Below are 24,245 nucleotides of genomic sequence, written 5' to 3' on the forward strand. Positions count from 1 at the left end.
AGACTCATCGAGAGAGAGAGAGAGAGAGAGAGAGGGCACCTACTCTACAACTCGCTGTCTCCACCATTCAATCCACCAATTACAGAGAACCGCATTATATACACCAACAGCATCTACTTTCCACCACCACCATTAGTATTTTTCACAGACAATCGCAAACATCCATGTCCACAGCAGGATTCAAACTCGCAGCCTTTTGGTGGGAGAGTGGATATGCTAACCACTCGGCCAACCAGGCTGGCAAAATATATACAGAAGTGGTTTGCCATTGCTTTCATCTGTGTTTGTTTAGCCTACTAGGTAAGGCTAAATAAACTGCAAGAGATGAAGAAAAGTAAAATAGGAAAGATGGGTGGGGGGTAGGATCAAGAAGGAAAGCAAGAAAGATGAGTAGTGATCAGTCTACAGATAATATAACAGATGTATAGTACATGAAATAAGTCTTGGTCCAGCATCAGGTACCTCAGGTTTGTCACTCCAATACTCAGTAAAGTGAGCCCTTGAGGGGACAGATGACATAGTTACAGGGAATAGAATGTGATGGATTTAGTTATTTTCAGGGAGGATAGAATAGATGGGACAGGAGCGGTGGGGGAAACTAATGATGATGGCATATGAATTGCAGCCATCAAGAGTAGGAGTCATTCAGGCAGATGGCAGTCTTTTGAGTCACTTTGGTGTGAGATTGAGGCTAATAGATCAAAATATAAAATTGATTTGATTGCTGTTATAGACCAGGGATGATGTGGAAGACATGCATTGGCAGATTAGTACAATGAGTGCAAGTCAAATAACTATTATGGAGACTTCAACTTCAGAGACATAGATTGGAAGAAGAAAAGATCATATGACAGAAGGAAATGGAATTTATACACTTACTGAGTGATAATTAATTGAATATGAATGTAATGAAGGGGGGACATGAGATACTAGAGTGTTGTATCCCGAGTTATAGAGTCAGAAGACCCGTCCATAACTAAGGTGGCTGGCCACATTCCCTCCAATTTGGGAAAGTGATCATGTGGTTTTGACTTGGGAGGTAGCAAAACATATGGAAATTCCAGTTATGAAGGGGTATATGTGGAACCACAAGGCAGGTGATTATGATATACAAGGGTGGTCTGAAAAGTTCTCGGCCTCAACCATAGATGGCAACACCATCGGCAAGATTTTTTTTTTCTAAGCTGGTACATCTGTCATAAGCATCCATTTGAAATTGCAAGTCATTGTATCAGGTGGTTGGTTTTATAGTTGCCTGAAGCAAAAGTGTGTTGTCTGTATCCCTTGAAATGGATAAAATTGAGTATCGTGTGGTTATAAAATTCTTTGTAAAAGAAGGTTTAACGGCAAAAGAAATTCATTCGAAATTTGTTCATAAATGTTTATGGGCACTCTTCTCCTTTATTTTCGACAATTAAGAAATGGACTGCCGAATTTAAACCTGGCTGTACCAGCCTTGAAGATGATCCACATGAAGGATGTCCAAAAAGTGTAACAACACCAGAAATCTTGTTGGAAGTTTATTTCCACTTAGTTAGACTATAAATTATATATTGTTTAATCCTTTATCCAAGTGTATGCAAACAAAGTTTGCGCCTGAAGTATCGTCAGGACTGGGGCAACTTGTATCAAAAGGTGGACAAAGCTTCACATCACTTGCCTTAGTATCCCATAATGCAAAGCACATCTCTTTGTGGACTTGTATAATGCTATGCATCATGGGAGGGGTCACTACCCAGACCGGTTTCGATCTTTATCGAGGTCTCTTCAGTGGGAGCAAGACCCAGAGGTGATACCAAGGTTGAAGCAATGCAGAAGTCATGTTTACCTATACGAGTTGCCAAAAGATGTCACACCATATTATTAAATTACTCTGGATTAGAGAAAGATGTTGGATGCTTATTTCCACTTGGTTAGACTATAAATTATATATTTAGTTTAATCCTTTATCCAAGTGTAAGCAAACAAAGTTTGCGCCTGAAGTATCGTCAGGACTGGGACAAATCGTATCAAAAGGTGGACAAAGCTTCACATCACTTGCCTTAGTATGCCCCAGTCCTGACGATACTTCAGGCGCAAACTTTGTTTGCTTACACTTGGATAAAGGATTAAACTAAATATATAATTTATAGTCTAACCAAGTGGAAATAAACATCCAACATTTTTTCTAATCCAGAGTAATTTTAATAATAAGGAGTGACATCTTTTGGTAACTCGTATAGGTAAACATGACTTCTGTATTGCTTCAATCTTGGTATCACATCTGGGTCTGGCTCCCACTGAAGAGACCTCAATAAAGGTCGAAACCGGTCAGGGTAGTGACCCTTCCCATAATGCATAACATTATACATGTCCACAAGGAGATGTGCTTTGCATTATGGGATACTAAGGCAAGTGATGTGAAGCTTTGTCCACCTTTTAATACGAGTTGCCCCAGTCTTGATGTACTTCAGGTGCAAACTTTGTTTGCTTACACTTGGATAAAGGATTAAACTAAATATATAATTTAACACCAGAAATCATTGATTAAGTGCACGATATGGTATTGGATGACCGGCGAGTCGAAGAGTGCGAAATTGCTGAGACTATAGGCATTTCAAAAGAACGTGTAGGATCTATTTTGCATGAAGAATTACATATGAAAAAGCTTTGCCTCAAGATTGGTGTCGTGCTTGTTCACAGTAGATCAAAAACACACTTGCATAAAAATTTCTGAACAGTACTTGGAGCATTTTAACAAGAATAAAATTGATTTTGTGTGTCGATTTATTACTGTGGATGAGACTTGGATTCACCATTACACACCAGAATCTAAACAGCAGTCAAAACAGTGGACAGAAGCTGGTTGTTCAGCGTCAAAGAAGACAAAGTCGGTTCTATTAGCAGGAAAGGTCATGGCATCAATTTTTTGGGATGCTAAAGGCATTTTATTTATTAATTATCTTGAAAAGGATAAAACAATAACTGGGAATATTATTCCAGTCTTTTAACCAGACTAGATGAAAAAATTTGAGAAAAGACCTGGTTTGCAGAAGAAAAAAAATCATCTTTCATCAGGATAATGCACCTGCCCACAAAGGTGTTTTGGCAATGGGAAAATTAAGGGATCTGCACTATGAATTGTTGGAACATCCACCCTATTCCTCAGATTTGGCTCCCTCTGACTTCTATCTCTTTCCAAAACTAAAACTCTTCCTTACTGGTCAGTGTTTTTCTTTGAATCAAGAGGTGATTGCAGCTGTAGAGGGGTATTTTGCAGATTTTACTGAGAACCACTACAGGGATTGGCGTAATGGTGCTGGAGCATCGCTAGAATAAATGTATTAGTCTTAAGGGAGATTATGTTGAAAAATAAAAATAATTTTGAAATTATAAATTCGTTTTTTCATTGTTATGCTGAGAACTTTTCAGACCACCCTCGTCGGAGATAGCTTGAAGCAGTACCATGGCATAAAGTTCTGCAAGGGAAGAATGTTCAACGTGCATGGAGGATAGTCAAGAAGTATCCAGAAGAAACAATATTACATCTCATAGCCATTATTTTTGAGCATGAGCTCCAAAAAAAAAAAAAAGAAAGAAAAAGAAAAGCAAATGTTGTTGGAGATATATAAGGAGAAAGGTGACCAGCTAACTCATGAACAGACAAGGATCAGGCAAGAAAAGTTGACTAGCATTGTAAGGAAGGCAATATCATATTATGAGAAAAAATTAGTCGAGAAGGCAAAAGAAAATCCCAAAGCATTTTTTCATTATGTGGCAAGTAGTATAAAGAATGACTATGGAAGGATAACTTTAATGAATGCAGATAGTTGAGAAGTGACAGAGGCATACAAATTGTTGAGCTACTGAGTGACCACTTTGCAAGAGTCTATCATCGAAGTGTAAACATTGTTATGGCAGAGGTTACAGGGACTGATGTGAGAATAGAAATTGTTAAATTAGAGGTACTTAGGATATTGCAAAATCTGAATGCAAATACAATTGTGGGATTGGATGGGATATGATATTGGCTTGTGTTTTAAGAGAATATGCATGGGTTCCATTAACCAGCCTAGTCAATGACAGTGCCATTGACTAGGCTGGTTATTTTATGTCTTATCTCTGGCAAAGTCCCAAGAGATTGGAAGGATTGCAAAATAATTTCTTTGCATAAAGGATCTAAGTCTGTGGTAGCAAATTATAGACCAATCAGTATCTCAGGAGTGGTGGTAAAGGTAGTGGAAAAGTTAGCCAGAAAGAGAATTCAGGAATGGGTGGATAAGAATATGATACTCTATGAGGGGCAGTCTGGCTTTGTGAAGGGTCAGTCATGATGAGCCTTAGTAATGTAGTAACTTTTTATGATAGAATGACAGCTGAGTTGAATAAAAGGAATGACTACATGATAATTCTGCTGGGTTTTGCAATTGTGGGTTGCATTGATAGACAAAAAAAGTTGGTTGATAGGCTAAAAAGGGGAGGATATGTTTGAAACATTTATGTTACTTAACTGCTTTTATAGGATTAATATAAAGGAAATACTTCAGCATTTGGCTAGAGAGGGCAGAATAAGAAGTCATCCCTGAAAGTTGGGTAAAAGTGTGGTTAGCAAGGGCATGAGGATTAAATTTTTCACTTAGAGAGTGGCAAATGAATGAAATGAGTTGCCCGAATCAGTTGTGAGTGCTTTGTCTGTTAATGGTTTCAAGGAGAGGTATGATAGATATTATGTTGATGGTTTGGGTCTCCTGTGATGAATCCTAGGACTCTGTGGGCCTTTGCAGTAATATAATGCTAATAATGAAATCAATAATTTGTGAATATCTGAGATAAAGTCAGTTAAACCAGAGAACCATTAAAGGAGAGATTTTCTGTAAAGTTATTTTAATCATTTGTCTTTTTTATTGCATTGCAACTTTGATTTTTTATTTTATTACTTATACTGACTGTTTTCATTTATTTATGATGAAATAGATAATGTAATTGAATGAGCATTTAATTCTTTTGTTTAGAACACAACATACCCAGTTAATGGAGTATTCCAGCCATTCAAAGAACAAACAAGGACAATTACTCAGTCACAACATTCTTGCTCACAAGAAAAATCAGGTAATTTACCTCTTTTATTTACTGCATTTGATTTCATTTTTTTTTTATTATTTCTTTATGATGTGATCACTTTATAATATCTTATGATAATCTAAATAAATCTATTAATATTTATAAGATCTATTAAGAATAAAATCTATATAGAAATTTTTAATAGGCTTTAAATTGTGAACAAGTCTAATGACTTAGTACATTACTATTTTGTTTAGTAAAGCATTATATAGCACCTTCAGAATAGAAAAAAAGAAGTATTTATTTATTTATGTTGAGCCCATATACTAGAAGTTGGTTGTTCAACCTATAGTATATTAGTGCTATATATAGGTAGTTGGTTGGGAAAGGAGCAACTTGTTTACATTTGATTTGAAAGACTGTATATTGTATTCCTTGAGAAACACAACAGGGGAAAGACTGTTCCATAATACAGCAATTGCAGGGGGTGAAGGAAGAGGAAAAGAAACTTGTTCTGTGGGTTTCATGGTGCACTGTGAAGGGATATTGAATAGCAGCTGTACATGTTCCAATGAGCTTTGTATTAAATGGGAGAATTATTGATGCTATTTCAGATGAACATTTCCCATAGAAATATTTGTAGGGTATACATATTGCAGAAACCAGATATCTGTGTGAAATTGGGGGGGGGGGGATATATCCTTTTATGGACATCATACCCCAAAAAAGTTGTAAACCTATCATACATATATTATCAAGGTGTTGGTTAAGACTTATATGGAAAGACTGCTCTAAGACATAACATGCAACTTTTTCAAGCCACTTTAGGCCTCTAGTATTGTTGCATGTTGTATCATGCCAGATGATGAAAATCATCTTCCACTAAAAGGTTTACAAACATCCATGCCAATGTGAATTTTGAATCCACAGCCAGTTGATTGGAGTGCAAAAATGCTATTCACTTAGCTAGCCAGGCCAAACAAATAGTGTTATGTTCATACTAGTTAATTTTAATGCATGCATTTGACAAATCAGTTGCTTCAGTCTGTGTGTGTGTGTGGGGGGGGATACTCTATTGGAGTTGATTAGAGTTCAAACATGGTACACCTTAAAAATTGATTCCTTTAGTAGTTTAATATTTGCACATTTATGAAAAGGCATATTGTCACTTTTGTCCCCAGGGATGGTAATAGCAGGCTACAATCTGCAGAATGAGCTGAATTTTACTCAGTAACATTCCCCCCTCCCCCTCCCCCTTTTTTTTTTTGCATTGGGTTGGCTTATGTTGTTCTTGGCCATAACAGCCATGTAAGCTTCACTTCCATAACTTAATAAAAAGTGGTTAATCAAGATAAAGGGTGATTAATCTTTTCCGTGATTTGCTCTGTGTATATATCAGTGCATGACACAAACAGCACGATATGTCTCTTTGTAGACATACCAGTTCTTTTTTTGCATTGGGTAAGAGAAATCTGAGTTTCCAGTAGGGAAAACTTGCTGCTTCCTTATATGACCTGATAGCTCCTCCTTCCATTGAAAAGTCTTTAGAATCCTGGTCTTTCCAGCTAATGAATGCCATTGCTTTGGAGGTGGGAAATTTTATGAAGCTGCTATGGTTAACATTGGTTGCAATCCTAGCATTTCTCATTGCTTCATAAGTATCTTTCTTTTAAGGTTACACAGTGATCAACATTCATATTTACAAATTTAGGGACATAAAACACGTGTTGAAATCTTAGTATAGCAACCTGAATTGTACAAGTCTTGAAGAAAAGCTTAGTATGAGAGGATTCTAGCAGTTTTTTTTTTTTTTTGCCATTAGAGATCAGGCTAAATAAAAGATCAATTAACAGCGTATATTCAATTTACCTTTGTAAAGTGCAAGAGCATGTAACTTGTTTTCATATACACATGTATTTTTCTGATGACAACCTCAATACAGGGGTCGAAACATCAATTGTTATTTTATTAATAATAAGTAAATAAGTAAAATAATCAGCACGTGTGTTTTTTGTCCCCACTTCATAAGTATAATTCTTCATTATATAAATTATTCATCATTATTCTTCAGTATTAGACAAGTGTAATTCTTCAAGTAGCTCCATCCTCTTTGAACAAAAGAATTTCTGAAAAAGTAATGATACCATCAGCAGCCTATACTAAAGTGAGTTATTCTTAAATACAGTGAGAATGAGACTTACTTTAATAATTAAACTGTATTGAGGTATAAATATTTTGCTATACATTTTAGAAGAAATTAACTGCTTCAGATACCTTGGATGTGCTTTATCATATACAAAAGAATCTGACATTGGCATCAAAATTTCAAATTTTCTAAAGATAACAGAAATGAACAATAATGTTTTCTGACCTAACCAAGTTTCAAAAGCATACAGGAATAAGAGTGTATAAAGTTTTGGCAAAACCTTCTCTGCTGTATGAAAGTGATTTATGGACTATAAAAACTGCAATAGCAAGAAGAATAAAAGCTGGGGAAACGTGATTCCTGCAATTTTATAATTCCTTGTAATTCCTATTCTCTGGGACAAAAGAAGCAACAACAAAATATGTAAAGAACTAAAAATAGACTGAGTATTAGACAAGGTATATGAATACCGAAAGAAGTGGATTGACCACATCGAAAGAATGGACATTTCAAGATTATCTAATAAAATAAAACGATGCCACCCATTTAGAAGATATTGAAGTCAGGGACAACCAAGGAAAAGATCACAAGACACCGGAGCAGGCCGCTGGGCCTAAATTCTTAAAAGGATGATGATGACTCTGAACATTCCAGGTGACAACTTTAATTTTTCTGTTTATCTCTTTTCAGAAACAGTTTTCAGTTCTGGGTCCTTACCCAAAAGGGCTGTCTGATAAACTTTCCTTAGACACTTTTCAGTCATAGTATTTCCCTCAAGTTGTTTGATGGAGAAAATGAGGTAAGATTGGTCATGGGTTGCCACCATCTTCACCTCCAATCCAGATATATTGGTAATACCTCCAGTACTCAGTTGTCAGAGCACAGTTTGTTTTCTCCTGACTGCACCATGTGGAGATGAGGTTAATTTTTGGTTGGAAGAGACCATATGTTGTGCATTACCAACCAATTTGCAGTCCAGAAATATTTACAATATACCACTAAAATAACCTGAGCCATAGCTCAGCCGATATAGATGAAGCCATTTGGTCTGAAAGACATGGGTTCGATTCCTGTCCAATAAATGAGGAACCCTTATCTGGTCTCTTTCAATGAAAGACGAGTTAGCCGGTCTCATATGGAGGTGGGGTGTTTCTGGGGGATGAAAAACCTGAGTTTTTCATCCCCAGAATAGGTCCCATGAACACACGCATCTACAAACATAGGACACTCTGGGAGTAATAGAGCTAACCACTTTATCCTTGAATTATATTGCGAAGTCCAAGAATAGTTGGAAGGTTGTAGGCACCAAGTGCCTGTTAGAACCACTGATGGATGGATGGATGGATGGATGGAATAAAATAACCCAAAATCCTCAGCAGTCGGTCAAGTTTATAAAAGATCACCTCCAGTTACAAAGAAGGAGAGAACAAGCGATGATTATTAGTCTACATTCAGCATTAGTCAGCTTAATTAGAAAAGTGATTGACACTGCTGGTGTAAACTAAACAACTTCCCAACCATCGAGAGTTCACATAAATTGATACTGTTCACTTAGAACTGTAAATTAAAGAAATATGACATAATATACAGTGTTTTTTTTAATTTATTGCTGCCAAACATGCACACCTTCCCTAGTTGGAGGAAATACCAACTCTAGGTAGCAGATGTTTGTCATTGCCCAGTGAAATACTATCAACATGCTAATTTGTAAACCTCAAGTACCTCCCAGCCATGTTTGGTCACTAGAGCAAAGGTTCCAGTTTCTCTCCCACCCTCTCTTCCCACATGAGGCATGAGGAATGACATGTCAGTCACTGTAAGGCCCAGATCCCCCTTCCACATGAGGGTACAGCAGTAAAACAGTTCTGCAGGCATCTAGTGCTAAATCCTGCTGCCACTAGAGGTAAACCAAGTACAGTGGCTACAGGGAAACTGGTGTAAACGGAGGCTATTTTACTATATTGCACTATTATAAACGTTTCTGGTTGTTACTACTCCGTTGTAATATTTTCTCTCTGTACTATTACAATATTATTTTCTGCTGCGCTATATGTAAAATAATTCTTTATCTATCCTTTTCTGCGTATCTATTTCCTCTCCTTATACTGTATTAAATTCTTATTCTTCCTGCTATATCTTCTCTTTACCTTCTGTGACTCTATATTCTTATACCTGAGAGCAGTAGAAATTTATTTTTATTTAAAGACTGCGCCACTTCGCCTCCTGGTGGTATAAGAAATAGTAGTACTTCCAGTAGGTCTTTAGTTAATCCAAATCCTCTCTTAATTAAATTACAGTTGTGGCTTTCTATGCGCTCCTTATCTTATCTATCATTTAATTCTCCACTCACGGGATCGAGTTTATTTTGAAACAGTGCATTGCATATTAAAGATCAGGCAGTGCTCATTGAATATAAATAACAAGCATGTTTATTAAATACTAAGACTGAATATACAATACATGCAATAGGGAAGTTGCTTCTTATATCTTTAACTTAAGCTACACTCTATATGACAAACTTCTACAGCATACTTCCACAATTATGTAACATATCTTACAAAATCACCAATATAATTTATGACTCCTATTTTAAGCAAACTAATTTAGAACAGAATCACTATGGTAATTTTCTGTAATTATGCAGCATAAAGCCTTAGAATTCCTTACAATTAACAATTAAACATTTTTTCCCAATCATTTCTTAGGAATTTGCTATGCTCTGATTCATACACTTAATAATTCCAACCATAAAATTACATTAATTATTTTCAGGCTATAACTATCTTATCACATTAAACTTAGCAGTCCATTAAGGTAATTCCCTTACATCACATACAAAATAATATACAACAATTGACTCACATGAATTCTTTTTGCCTTTAGTGCACTCCTTCTCTATTTGTCTCAGAGTCCTTAGTTTTCTTTTCTGTCTCGGGTTTTGAGTTCTTTCCTTAGAGGTTTGCGGAGCACCGGCATTCATTCAGAATGATTGGCGGGTCTGGAATGCGGTTTCCCGGTATTTTGGAGCTTCGGGTAAAGGGAGATTCAGTGTACGGAGCACGGTCAGATTTGTCTGATCGGCAACACATCGGGTCCGGCTCGGCTGCTCCCGCCATAGTTAATCGCTTCTGGTAACCGTCATTTTTGATCTGGACGATTTGTTGTGGATCGACCTCCTTCTCTTTCTCTCCTCCCGATTTCCGCGTGTTCTAGCCAAACTGTTGATCCTAGATCCTTGCCTTATATTCCATCTTCCAGGGAACCTTGGGTTAAGGATTGAAACCCCCGAATATTTCCTCATGATTCTTTGATCTAACATTTCCGCCGACTTCTCTTTTCTTCCCTTTAGTACAACTTTAATCCATTTTACCGGACTGCAGAACATGTTTGAATCAGGCCGACCCTTTTCTCCACTGACCTTGGAGGTCGTCTTAATCTGAACTTGTAAACAAAAGAGCTCTCTTATACTACAATCAGAGCTCTAACATCAAATAACATTCCGATGGCAAGGCATTGTCCTTGGCTTTACCATTTTTAGACATTCTTTGTTTTTAAACTTAAATTGTACATATTTGGTCTGATGTATTAAAATAAAAAACTTTTATTCTTAAAAGACCAGAAGATAAATGATAAAATATACAAAAAGCCAACAAGTTTCACTGGCCACTGTCTAGCATTTTCAAGGCTGAAATGGTGTGAAAACAAATGCATTAAGTTACATGTAAAACATACACTTTAGTAACTGTTAGGCCGTTACATTTGATCATTCATGTTTGATGGCGTGCATGCGTTCGAATGCTTCAGTCAGAATCTGGTAATGACCACGTGTTGTGTAGTGTTTTGCATATTTAATTCTGTTGAACTGAGAGAGGTGATGAGATTTTTCCATATGTCTTTAAGAATAATACCTTGATTTCTATTTAAATTATTGCCTATGCGTAGTACCACAGCTGCTTCTTTGAAAGTTCTGTGTCTGTAGTCATTCTCGATGTAAGGCATAGAACTGTTTTTTCAATCTATAACGTGATTTGATGTTGAGAAATGATGAGCTAAACCAGATGTGATGATTCTATTATGATTGACATCCCCCCCACATGTTCCTTCTGTCTTATTTCAAAACTTCTAGAAGTCTGACCAATGTAAGAAAGGCCACACGTGCATGGAATTTCATATATTCCAGGACATTTGAAGAAAGGTACCTCATCTTTGGGTGATCTTAAGATTTGTCTGATCATGGTAGTTGGTTTAAAAACCACTCTGATGTTATGAGCTTTTAATATTCTCGCCAATTTTGTGGAAACTGAATTAATATATGGAATGACAGCTGTGGAATATGAGCTTTTAACATTCTCGCCAATTTTGTGGAAACTGAATTAATATATGGAATGACAACTACGGTGCCCCAATATGTGTCCGCAGCTGTCATTCCATATATTAATTCAGTTTCCACAAAATTGGCGAGAATGTTAAAAGCTCATAACATCAGAGTGGTTTTTAAACCAACTACCATGATCAGACAAATCTTAAGATCACCCAAAGATGAGGTACCTTTCTTCAAATGTCCTGGAGTATATGAAATTCCATGCACGTGTGACTTTTCTTACATTGGACAGACTTCTAGAAGTTTTGAAATAAGACAGAAGGAACGTGTGTGTGTGGGGGGATGTCAATCATAATAGAATCATTACATCTGGTTTAGCTCATAATTTCTCAACATCAAATCACGTTATAGATTGGAAAAACAGTTCTATGCCTTACATCGAGAATGACTACAGACACAGAACTTTCAAAGAAGCAACTGTGGTACTACACACAGGCAATAATTTAAATAGAAATCAAGGTATTATTCTTAAAGACATATGGAAAAATCTCATCATCTCTCTCAGTTCAACAGAACTACAATATGCAAAAAACTACACAACACGTGGTCATGTACCGGATTCTGACTGAAGCATTCAAATGCATGAACACCATCAAACACAAATGATCAAATGTAACGGCCTAACAGTTACTAAAGTGTATGTTTTACATGTAACTTAATGCATTTGTTTTCACACCAGTTCAGCCTTGAAAATGCTAGACAGTGGCTAGTGAAACTTGTTGGCTTTTTGTATATTTTATCATTTATCTTCTTGTCTTTTAACAATAAAGGTTCTTTATTCTTTGTTTATGTGAGCGAGCAAGCTAATTCCCTTTGGGCGCTGTACATAAGCCTTCAGTATTCTATTTACAATAACAAGCAAAGTTATTTTTACAAGCTTTCTAGATGTAACCTCTGTAAAAGTAGATGCAATAAAAATGGAGAAAATTTACTCTGCATCAAATTTTTACACTGGGTTCCCTTTGTGTGGGCTGCATGTTTGTAAGTTTGTTACATATCATTGCATGCCCATGTTCTTTATTTTCTCTTCCTTTCCATATATTTAGATTACAAATAAAAAAACATGATTTTTATTCATGCATAAAATTTCTCACAAAAAACTATTTTTAAAAAATCATAAAAATGCAGCCAAAATCCATTTCCTCTCCTCTCCCTCCCCAAATCAAAAATTCACATTAATTATTATTATTATTATTATTATTGCATGACGACTCCAGGGAGCCCAAGGACTCATTGTGGGAGGGCACACTACCTACCCTACTTCGCTAAATACATCTCTTCCACTTCAACTACTTAATTCTCCCAAATTTTTACCAAAAAAAAGTCCATATCCATTTCACAGCAACATAAACAATGTGCACCATCACATACAATCATCTAAACTAGAATTACTGTTCCCAACAGAACCTTAGCTGGCAACCTTAACTACTACTGTCTGCCTCAATTGTCCAAATTACTTTACAGTGTTCCTTCTCCCACAAGGACACTGCTTATGTATTCATCAGCACTAACATCCCATGTCAGAGATTGCAAAACCTTAAATCTTCTCTGTTTGATCTTTTTTGGCTCAAAATTTCCAAACCAAACTTACCAAACCAACCTGTCACCAAAACTCCAGTAACCATCTTGACCTCTTCAACTCTCTCTCAAACTGGATTTTCTCCTGTCAAAGTACCCTAAGAGTGAGGTCATCCAGATTCTTGGGGAATTCAACATCCCCGACTCAAATTGGCTTCCTCCTCTTTTCTTTCACTGACTAAGCAGACAGTGATGCCAAGGTATTTGTCATTAGCAATGACCTATCTCAGATCACCTACTAGAATACCTAACAACTCTTTCCAGTCTGCCAACATGCTCATCTCTTCTTAACAAGCTCTTCTTCCAAATATACTGTAGATTTCAGTTTTCCTCTTGGTGACTTTGTTGACCTTTACTCAAAAGTTCCCAGTCTCAACAAAGATACCAAATGGGATGATTTCTGTTACTTCTCCATCCCATGATCTAACTACTGCTTAATTTCTCCAGATCCAAACATCTGCTCAGACCAAATAACAGAATCATCCTTACAAGAATGAAGGCTTTCATCCCTTATTTCACCCAAAATACCCTGTCACCATCCAAACCTTGGTTCTTAAAAAAGCATGCCAATATAGTAAAAGAAAAAACTCAGTATACTGTCAGTGCTGTAAGACCAAAACTTTAACTACTTAATCTGCTTATATCACAGTTTGCAATAGCTGTAAATCAACCAATCCATCATATTTTGAAAGAGTCAAATGCTTCAAACTCACCTTATGTCCAAATGTTAGTCAAACCTTCTGGACCTCTTGCCAAGGGCATTCTGCACAGCTTTTGTCCACCCATGTTTCCATTAATCTTACATCAAGATCCTGCAAGACCACAGCCACCTCACCCAAAGACTAGACTAAGTTACTTGCATCACTCTTCTCTTCCAATTTGTGCATTGATGACCAGGGCAAAGTCTTCCACCTTATAAAGGACCATCACTCCATATCATCCATAGTCTTCTGCCAGAAAGAAATCCAAAGAATCCTTAATAACTTAAACACAAACAAGGCATCGTCCTAATTTTATGTTATTATGTTATGCTTTAGAATCTATTCTGTATTGCCTCTTTAGTCTATTCTATTGTTGTGTCCCAATTTATGATTTTTATTCTATCTAGTTATTTCCCCTTTATCTATGTTCAACTATTATCTACGCACGAGATATCACCAAAAAATTTACTAATACTTAAGTTATTTCTCTCCTTAGTACCCCTAATATTTGTATTTATACTGTGCCTTTTGGGATATTTAGTTTGCAATATTATATACAAAAACAAGGAGAAAGAACTAAAATATGTCTGAAAGTGAAACAATGTTGCAGTCGTGATACTTTATCTCGTTTCTTAACACATTAATTTCCCACGTGATTAGGTTCGTATTTTTCAAGTGGTGCATTGGAAGCAATTTCAGACAACTCTTTTATCATTGAACAAAGGTTTATTAAATTCCTTAACATGGTACAATTCAATTTTTGTGATTACTCAATTTAATGCTAAACTAAATACTTACAAACTAACATTAGCTTATTACAAGTAATTAGGCTATGATCCTATAATGAGTATTACGATCATGCCGCCATAACAATTCAACACATAAATTCACTCGACATGGACAAATAAGATTAATTCACGCTATTTAACTATTCAAACTCAAGTAGATTAACTAAACCATTTACTGCACTAACACATAACTAGTATTACGATCATGCCGCCATACACATTCAACACATAAATTCACTCGACATGGACAAATAAGATTAATTCACACTATTTAACTATTCAAACTTAAGTAGATTAACTAAACCTTTTTTCTGCACTAATACACAACTATGACATTTTAACTTCCCTATACATTACAATAGACGTGCAAAATTCTCAGGACACTTAATTATTCACATAACATTAACACTAGCCAGCTTACTTTTAATATATTCTGTCAGATACTAAAGTCCTAGTATAAATTTTCCTTGGTCACTTCAACAGTTCCATATTAGAATAATGATACTTATTACAGACAAATTTTAGTTAACATTAGATATATTTTACAGTACCTTTCTTTCTTGAGTTTTTCATATGGGCCTTTACCTTCTTCTGATTGAACTAGCTTGGTATAACCTCTCCGATAATCTGCTACTCCTACGTTCCTTTTGGAGTTGAACTATGCTTACACGGTCTTAAACTTTCGTAATTCAGGACACACTTTGAATCATCTATATGATGGCTGTGCAACTCGCGACGTGGATATCGATATCTTTACAGCTTTCCCTTTCTCGTGGTTGTCACTGAAGTTGAAACACAAAGAATATGTTTCCTTTTCTTTGACTCTATGGCATTCTTCGCTTCTTACATAGGAAATCCGGAATCGAAATCCCGCTCACTTTTGTTTCCATGTTGTGACGACGGAGATATAACCCCAATCTCCACTCAGGAAAATCGCGTGAAACCTATGCCACAGAGCTCGTAGAGAACTCCTCGGGAACAGAACCAAAACAAAAACCAAAAAGTCCCTTGGGGGGGGGGGGGTTTCCAATCCTTTTATACCTGCTCTCCTAACGGCACCTTTTTTAACTTTTTTCTCCGCCCCCCCCCTCTTGATTTTACTTCACCGACCAACTAGGGTGGCGTTTTTCTGCAGAACGTCCTTTGGTCGGCGAGCCAAACGATGTCTCAATCCGGAAATCGGCCCTAAGCGATTTTCTGTTGTTTTTCTTGTGCTAGCCTCTAACTTAATCCCCTTTCAAATTTTCTCTATGAATTTACTTAATATTTTAATCTCTAGCCTCTCATATACCATCTTTTATGAATAATCCTTTTCTGTCTTATTTAGTTAAATTTTCTCTTTTATATCATATTACAACATTAATATATTCTTTCTTTTTGTTAGTTAGTTCAACCAAACACCTTTATATTTTATTGGATGCAAGAATATTTCCTTTTCTTTTAAATAATTCATTTAAATTAGCTATTAGCTTTTATGCAGGGTTTTTAATTTATTTCTCTTCATGTTATACCGTGATAGCTGAGAATTCTACATTCTTAAGATATCAGGTGTAACACTATCCAATTGGCATCTACCCTGCAGCACAGAAATGGGCCCACATTGAGTTCATTCCAGAGAAAGGGAATAAAAGGCAGACACTATTCAATTGCTCTTATTTGGGTACTCTCTAAAACTGTGGAGATGGTTATCAACTGCCAACTTCTGCAAACCCAGTAACTAACCAGTGGCCAACAATATGGATTCTGCCACTGTCGATCAAAAACCAATCTTCTAGCCTTCACCACTCACCTCTGGACTCAAGCAATGGAAAAATTCTGAGAAACTCACGTAGACATTCTCTTAGCAAGCTACCATTCTGATGTCTGTCTTACAACCTCTGTAACAGGATTGCCAACTTTCTCACTGGTCTTTCTCACTATGAGTTATAGTGGATGATTTTCTCTCTCCTCAGATTTTCTCAATAGTGCTAGAGTACCACAGGGTTCTGTATGCTAACCCACTATCTTCCTCCTGTATATAAATGATCTGTCCTCACAGACTTCAAATCCTCTCCCTTGCTTTGTAGATGACAGCACACTGCATTCCTCTTTTTTTCATTTAACAAACCTTTTAGTGCCCAGTTGATAGAACCATTGTCCTGAACTCCAATCTCCTAGCTATTTTTAGTCGTGGAAGGACAACTTTGTTGATTTCAGTGCCACCAAAACTCAGTCCTGTCTGATCTCTTGCAAGAAAGAGCACATCTCTTCCCTTAACCTTCAATATTAACCAGATATCCAAACTCAATCAGATTTCCCTCCTTGGGCAGACCTACACCTCCAGCTTTTCCTGGCACAAATACATCTCAACTATAGCTTCTGCAGCTGCCAAAACACTGTGTTAACTTTTCTACTCAGGACACTACTTCACAGATTTACAGCTGACTTTATACAAATCTCAAATTCCCCTTCCCCCTGTTGTGCTCTCATATATATATTGCTCTCATGTTTGGAGTGGTTCACCAGAATGTACTTTAAGATTGCTCATTGTTATCCAGAAGAGGGCATTCCGGTTAATTATTGATCCCTCTCTCATATACTTGCAGTTCCTGCCTTATGCCTGTGTTACAGAAACTTCCATGGACAGTGGTTTGCTGCATTGGCCACTATCATTCTTCTACATTCCCCCAAAATCATAAGAACAAGTGCTGCTACTAACCAACAGCCATTTATATACATTCCAGGTTGAAACCTATATATAATAAATAACGGAAAAACTCACGTAGAAATATTATTTAATGGTATAATTTTCGCCCATGTGTCACAGGCATCTTCAGTACAATTAGGCACAAAAATCAAACATTAACTGACAATTCCAAAAAGCGCCACCTAAGTAGCTGGTGTAAGATAACTAAAAAGGTCAATAACTTTCCTAAAAAAAAAAAAAAAAAAAAAAAAAAAAAAAAATATTTAATACAATAAAAAGTTAGGAAAGATTAGCTGATTTGTAAAGTACTATCTCCCATAAAGGGGACAGACATAACGCGCATTACCATCCCTTATATACAAGGCATCAGTGAACGTATAGCAAAAATTTTAAAACCACTGAATATTTTTGTTGCCTTTCGACCGTTTAGAAAAAAAAAAAAAAAATCTCCACCTTTCTCGCTTCTCCAAAGGACAAGCTTCCACATCTTAATCATCCAGGTGTCTACCAGATTCCGTGCTCTTGTGGATTATGTTATTTCGGACAAACGGGAAGATCTGCCTCCATTCGGCTAGAAGAACACCAATCTTATATTGAATACTTTAAACCTGAAAAGTCTGGACTTGCAGAACATGCCATCTTCACTAGACACAGAGTTCATTGGAAAAAGACAAGAGTTCTTCACAAAAGTCAGTTTCTCATGGAACGCCTTTATAAAGAAGCATGTGAAACTCTACTTCATTCTCCTAACTTAAACAGATCCGACGGCTTACGTCTGTCCCCTTTATGGGAGATAGTACTTTACAAATCAGCTAATCTTTCCTAACTTTTTATTGTATTAAATTTTTTTTTTAGGAAAGTTATTGACCTTTTTAGTTATCTTACACCAGCTACTTAGGTGGCGCTTTTTGGAATTGTTAGTTAATGTTTGATTTTTGTGCCTAATTGTACTGAAGATGCCTGTGACACACGGGCGAAAATTATACCATTAAATAATATTTCTACGTGAGTTTTTCCGTTATTTATTATATATAGTTATGTCTACTCACGGTTTACCTCTTTTAAAACAGGTTGAAACCTGCCAAACCAACTTCTCTGTCTCCTCTTTCATTCCATCTACTCCTGTCGAAGAGCCTCTCCCACTCTGTCTTCCCCAAAAATACAACCTTCAGCTGTTCAAAGAAATGTGAACAGATTCTTCTTTTCTTCTTATCCTTCCCCCCACATAGCACTACTATGTCTTGGTCTTGCTTGCAACCTTTCATCCGTGGTTCATATATCATCATTATCAATCCACTGCTAGATGAAGGCCTTTCCAGAATTACTCCAAAACTCTCTGTCCATGGCTTTCCTTTCCCATGTCACTCCTTCATATATATATATATAGAGAGAGAGAGAGAGAGATATACAGTCTTGCCATAAATACTTTACAACTTCCTGTGCTGTCCACACAAAATCGCACAAGCTCAGTTCCGTTAGGCACTATGCATGGCGAACTTTTACAAAGAGAGAGAGAGAGAGAGAGAGAGAGAGAGTTATCTAGCTGTACAAGTACAAGTTAACATGCAGTGGAGAGATTATGAGAACCATGTAGTTGTAATAGCACTTCACAAGGTTGGAATGCAGCCACCTCTTATTTTCAGCACAATAACATCACTCAGGATCAGTAGGATCAAGCTCTGGCCACTTCAGATTGTGGTCAGAGCTTGAGAGAGTAGCCTGCAGGAAACAACACTTCAGTATTGCTAGCCTGAAGGTGGATATGGAGGGAGCATTGGCAGTGTTTCCATTGGATGTTGTGCATGCCACCATTGATATGTGGCCTCACAGACTTTGGGCATGCATAAAGACAAAAGGGGACATTTCGAACATTGAATGCTGTTGCATGCACGTTATACATGTAGTTTGTATATGCTGAAAGCTATAAATGGTTTATGAACTGTTCAAGTTGTGAACAGTTAAGTTCACAACTTGAACAAGTTAAGAGGTTTTGCATAAGTAGCCCATTTTGTGTTTGAAAATATATCTCATCCATAAGGTAAACAGCTGTTCTGATTTATAATTTTTGATCTACATTTTTGATTTTATTGGTAGTCTGCACATATATTTAGTTTGTTATGAACGTTTCAGGTAAGTGACATTAATTTAAGCTAGCATAATACTTCGAAATTTAAACATTACTTTTGTATTTTATATTTATAATTTTATACTCTTCTAGTTCTTCCTCATATGTCTCCCATTATTGTTTACATTTAGACTTTCATTTACTGTTTCGTGTTCTTCATATTTGATCCTGTTAATCCTTATGTTCTGCGTCATTGTACAATTTCCATCATTTACTTGGTTCTCTTTCATGCAATTTCCTTTGTTCTCTTTCCTATGATTTCGTTTGTTTTCTTTGCTGTGATTAATTATTATTATTATATTAGCATCTCCATGGAGTTTGGCAACTCATTGTGGGAAACCTACACTAACTTTTATTCTCACAAAAACTATTCACTTTTTCATTCACATTTCAAATTTCATTCACTGTTGGGGTACTCACAACCAAATCTGACAATCCATTCCACTCACTCACCACTCTTCACACAAAAAATCTTATCTGAACACCCTTACTTACCCTTAAGTACAAAATCCTTTAAGCTAAATTCAGTGAAGAAGCCTTGACTGCCATTTTCCTTGTACACATTGGTGCTATTTCCTTTTCCTTCTTTTATTTCCATTGTTTTCTTTCTTGTAGTTTCCTTTGTGCTCCTTCCTATGTTCTGCGTTTTGTGATTTTCTTTGTTGTATTTCTTGCTATTTCATTTTAACAAAGGAAATGTTTTATGTATGGTTCCTGTCATATATAAGTTTTTTTTTTTGGTACTTGTGATATAGTAATGAATAGAAACATGCAGACACAAGAATTGATGATAATTTATTATTATAAATACTTTGGCCTGAAATTAACAGGCAGTTATCAGTGCACAAGCGCATTCATAGAATGGATCAAGAATAATGGAACATTATTCCTTTTCAGAGATGCGAGCCACATGCTAGAGTGCCATGATACAACAGATGGTTAAAAAGTAAAATAATATAAAAAAATGATATTAATAAAAAGGAATTACATAAATAGTTAAATTAAAATGACATAAAAAGGGAGAGGGTGGGGGAAGTTTCTGTTTGTCATTTATCAGGATGAGGTTCCTCAAACCCTGCTATAGATCAACATTCAGTCCAGTTTAAGCTTAAGCCAACACTGATGTAATAGGAGTGTATTGGAGCAGAGGTCAGTGTCCACTCTGTGCTGTGTCAGGCCAGATTTTTCAGGCTTATTGTGGTTGATACAAGACTAGTAACTCTTCTCCCCTTCCATTTTTAATTTGAAGCCAAATTAAAAATAGAAATGCACGACAAAATAAGTAAAACTAGTATACTTTGATGTCAGTTGAATAAATTTATATGGAATGAGAGAGAAATTAGTCAAACACTAATATAAGTGTTTAATGTTTTGACTAATTTTATACAAGATAATGTTTAAACCAGTTCTAATTCATGGTTTTGAGAGTGAATTTGAAATAAAACACTGTATCAAAGTTTATACATCATCACAAATATGAAATTTCTGAGAGAAATGATGCATGTGAACAGATGGCATCAGTGGCTAAATCATATTAAACATGAAAATATTAGAATGGAACTGAAAATGGTTAGCATTCAGAAATGTCTGAACAGAGCTGATCTAAGGTGGTATGGTCACTTATATGGAATGAGTGAGGAAAGGGTAGCAACCCCAATCTTTGATGTCAAAAAAGACCCAAAAGAAGAGCAAGATCTATATGGATGAATGCAGTGAATAGCACATCAGATCATAATATAAGATCCAACTGAATTGGAGTCTTGACAAATAGTAGAGTAGTTTGCGGTAGAATATAGTACTATTCTACTGCAAACTAGTCTGCTAAATAATTAGCAATAATGTAAAGTTATCATGTTGTACTGTCAAAGTTACATGTACATCATTTTTATGATCAATTAAAATACATATAACTTGTTTGAATGTGATAGAATTCCAACTTTCTTCTGCCTTGAAAGTAATTAGCAATATTTCCATGATTTGTCTCTAACCATTAGACCATTTTAGTAGTATATGTATAGCAGGTTTGCAATCTTCACATTAAAAAAAGTTTCCACTTTCACATCCGTTCTTAAATCATTATCATCATCTTCTGATATATACCTCAAGAAGTTATACCGGATGTTATGATATTACATCATCATCAAATTCCTGTTTATGTACTCTCGAGTGGTGTACTTCATACAATGATAGTACTACATAGTAAGGTTACATTATTATTAATTATTATTATTATTATTCCTGATACCTCCAAGGAGTCCGAAGACTCATCGCAGGAGGACACCTACAACTGTCTCAACCACTACACCGAACCTCTACTACGAATCAACAATTTTTCTATCAACAATTTTCTCCAAATTAGTCTTATATGCCAAGACTTCCCAGCATTGTCAGATCTTATATTTCAACCTTCTGAGGCACTTCTTACTGCATTAGTCCAAATTACTATTAAGTAATCTACTGTTTATCCAACCTTCACCACAACGATCCTTCAGTTAACTGACCCATGCATGTCAACTCTTCTAGTACAGTACCTTGTAATTGTACTTCAATTATACAACTCTTCAATTTTCTATAATAAATTTAGTTTAATCCTTTATCCAAGTGCGAGCAAACAAAGTTTGCACCTGAAAATATCTTCAGGACTGGGGTAAGGTAGTACAACACTGGGCAATTCGTAGCAAAGGTGGACCAAGCTAATATCACTCCTATCTCAGTATCTCCCATAATGCAAAACACATCTCCTTGCGGATATGCATAATGTTTATGCATTAAGGGAAGGGCCACTACTAAGACTAGTTTCGACCTTTATTGAGGTCTCTTCAGTGGGAGCCAGGCCCAGAAGTGGAGATACCAGGCAGAAGCAATAAAAAGGTGGCACACCGTTTGGCAACTCCGATGACTTCGTCATTGCTTCTGCCTGGTATCTCCACTTCTGGGCCTGGCTCCCACTGAAGAGACCTCAATAAAGGTCGAAACTAGTCTTAGTAGTGGCCTTTCCCTTAATGCATAACATTATACATATCCGCAAGGAGATGTGTTTTGCATTATGAGAGATACTGAGATAGGAGTGATGTTAGCTTGGTCCACCTTTGCTACAAGTTGCCCGGTGTTGTACTACCCTACCCCAGTCCTAAAGATATTTTCAGGCGCAAACTTTGTTTGCTCACACTTGGATAAAGGATTAAACTAAATTTATTATAGTCTAACCAAGTGAAAAATAAACTTTCAACATCTTTCTCTAAATCCAGAGTAATTTAATAAAAAGGTGGCACACTGTTTGGCAACTCCTATAGGTAAAGATGACCTCGCCATTGCTTCTGCCTGGTATCTCCACTTCTGAGCCTGGCTCCCACTGAAGAGACCTCAATAAAGGTCAAAACAAGTCTGGGTATTGGCCCTTCCCTTAATGCATAACATTATACATATCTGCAAGGAGATGTGTTTTGCATTATGGGAGATACTGAGATAGGAGTGATGTTAGCTTGGTCCACCTTTGCTACGAGTTGCCCGGTATTGTACCACCTTACCCCAGTCTTGAAGATATTTTCAGGTGCAAACTTTGTTTGCTCACACTTGGATAAAGGATTAAACTAAATTTATTATAGTCTAACCAAGTTAAAAATAAACTTTCAGCATCTTCAATTTTCTGAACAGCAAATTGCCTTTCTGATATGGTCAGATAAATGGTAGATTGCTGTACTGAAGTGATTATTTTAAAAGATTGTTAAATGAAACAAGAAGCAGGCAGAACTAACATTATACTTGAGATAGAGAAAATCAAAGACAGTTAGGGTAGATGATATTCAATTAGAAATGCTCAAATATGGAGGTATAAAAATTTTGTGGTAGCTACACTTTATAACTCCGAAAGCCTGGTGAAAGGTCGAATTCTGAATGATTGCAATAAATTTGGAATAGTGGTTTCTTACTTTGTGGAAGGTCACTTTAGAAGTGACCTTCCAAATCAAACTAAAAGGATGGAGGGGTATTTTTCTGCAGACATATTTATAATCACATCATGCAGCCAAGTTGACGACATTTGGACTTCGTGGTTTACAGGGCTCAACAAATTATACAGAATTCTGCTTGTCATGTTAAACAATGTACTTTCCCAAGAGCCTTCTTCCCATTTTAATGATATGTCAAATAAGTTAAAAGAAAGAGAAGTAATAAATAATAGGAAGAACATTACTTGATTTTTTGGAAAATATAAGTTACTTGAATGGCCCTTTATGCTCCTCATATTCTTCTGTGTTTTTCTTAAAGTTAAAATAAAAATATATTTTGTTTAGAAAGTTAATTTTTATTAAATAAAAAATTAAAATTCTATTTTGTCCAGTCTAGAACCACCCGCCAGCTGGCAAAATCTACTCGCCACAGGCAGGTGGGTGAACATATTTGTCATGCTCTGGTCATTTATGATGTTGATGCCTTCTCTGAGAATTTCAGTCCAATCAGACAAAAATGAAGGGGACTCTGAAGTGGGGGGAGGATCAAATTAATTGAATACATGGTTTATTTAGATCCTAAAATTTCTTCTGAAAGAAAACATAATGCACATTTTTGAAAAATTCTTTATTAATGTTTTTTTGCTATGAAACCACCACAGATTTACCAACATGTCTGTTTGGTTCATTATGACCTACATGAAACTTAAACATAAAATAAAGATGATGCACTCAAATATAAAACAGTAAACCTAGCCTTATGCAACTTAGCAGCATTTTCATGACTACATATTCATGTAACCTATTGTTTTCACTTTTTGTTAGGTTAAAGCAGTGTTTCTCAAACTTTTTT

The 24,245-nt window shown here is 36.1% G+C and overlaps 1 protein-coding gene across 3 annotated transcripts in view; it reads left to right on the forward strand.

Moving 5' to 3' along the window:
- LOC150101175 (oxysterol-binding protein-related protein 9) overlaps window positions 1-24,245 on the forward strand; it is a 613,809-nt gene that overhangs the window by 209,646 nt on the left and 379,918 nt on the right. For all 3 annotated transcript variants that reach the window (XM_090402198.1, XM_090402199.1, XM_090402200.1), the window contains exon 8: window positions 4,992-5,088. In XM_090402198.1, the coding sequence (XP_090258324.1) occupies window positions 4,992-5,088 (97 nt within the window). The remainder of the gene's footprint in view (window positions 1-4,991; window positions 5,089-24,245) is intronic.

This window comes from Typopeltis vanoorti, chromosome 12 (assembly GCF_054136105.1).
Source record: "Typopeltis vanoorti isolate ZY-2024b chromosome 12, IOZ_Tvanoo_1.0, whole genome shotgun sequence".
NCBI classification, from domain to species: Eukaryota; Metazoa; Arthropoda; class Arachnida; order Uropygi; family Thelyphonidae; genus Typopeltis; species Typopeltis vanoorti.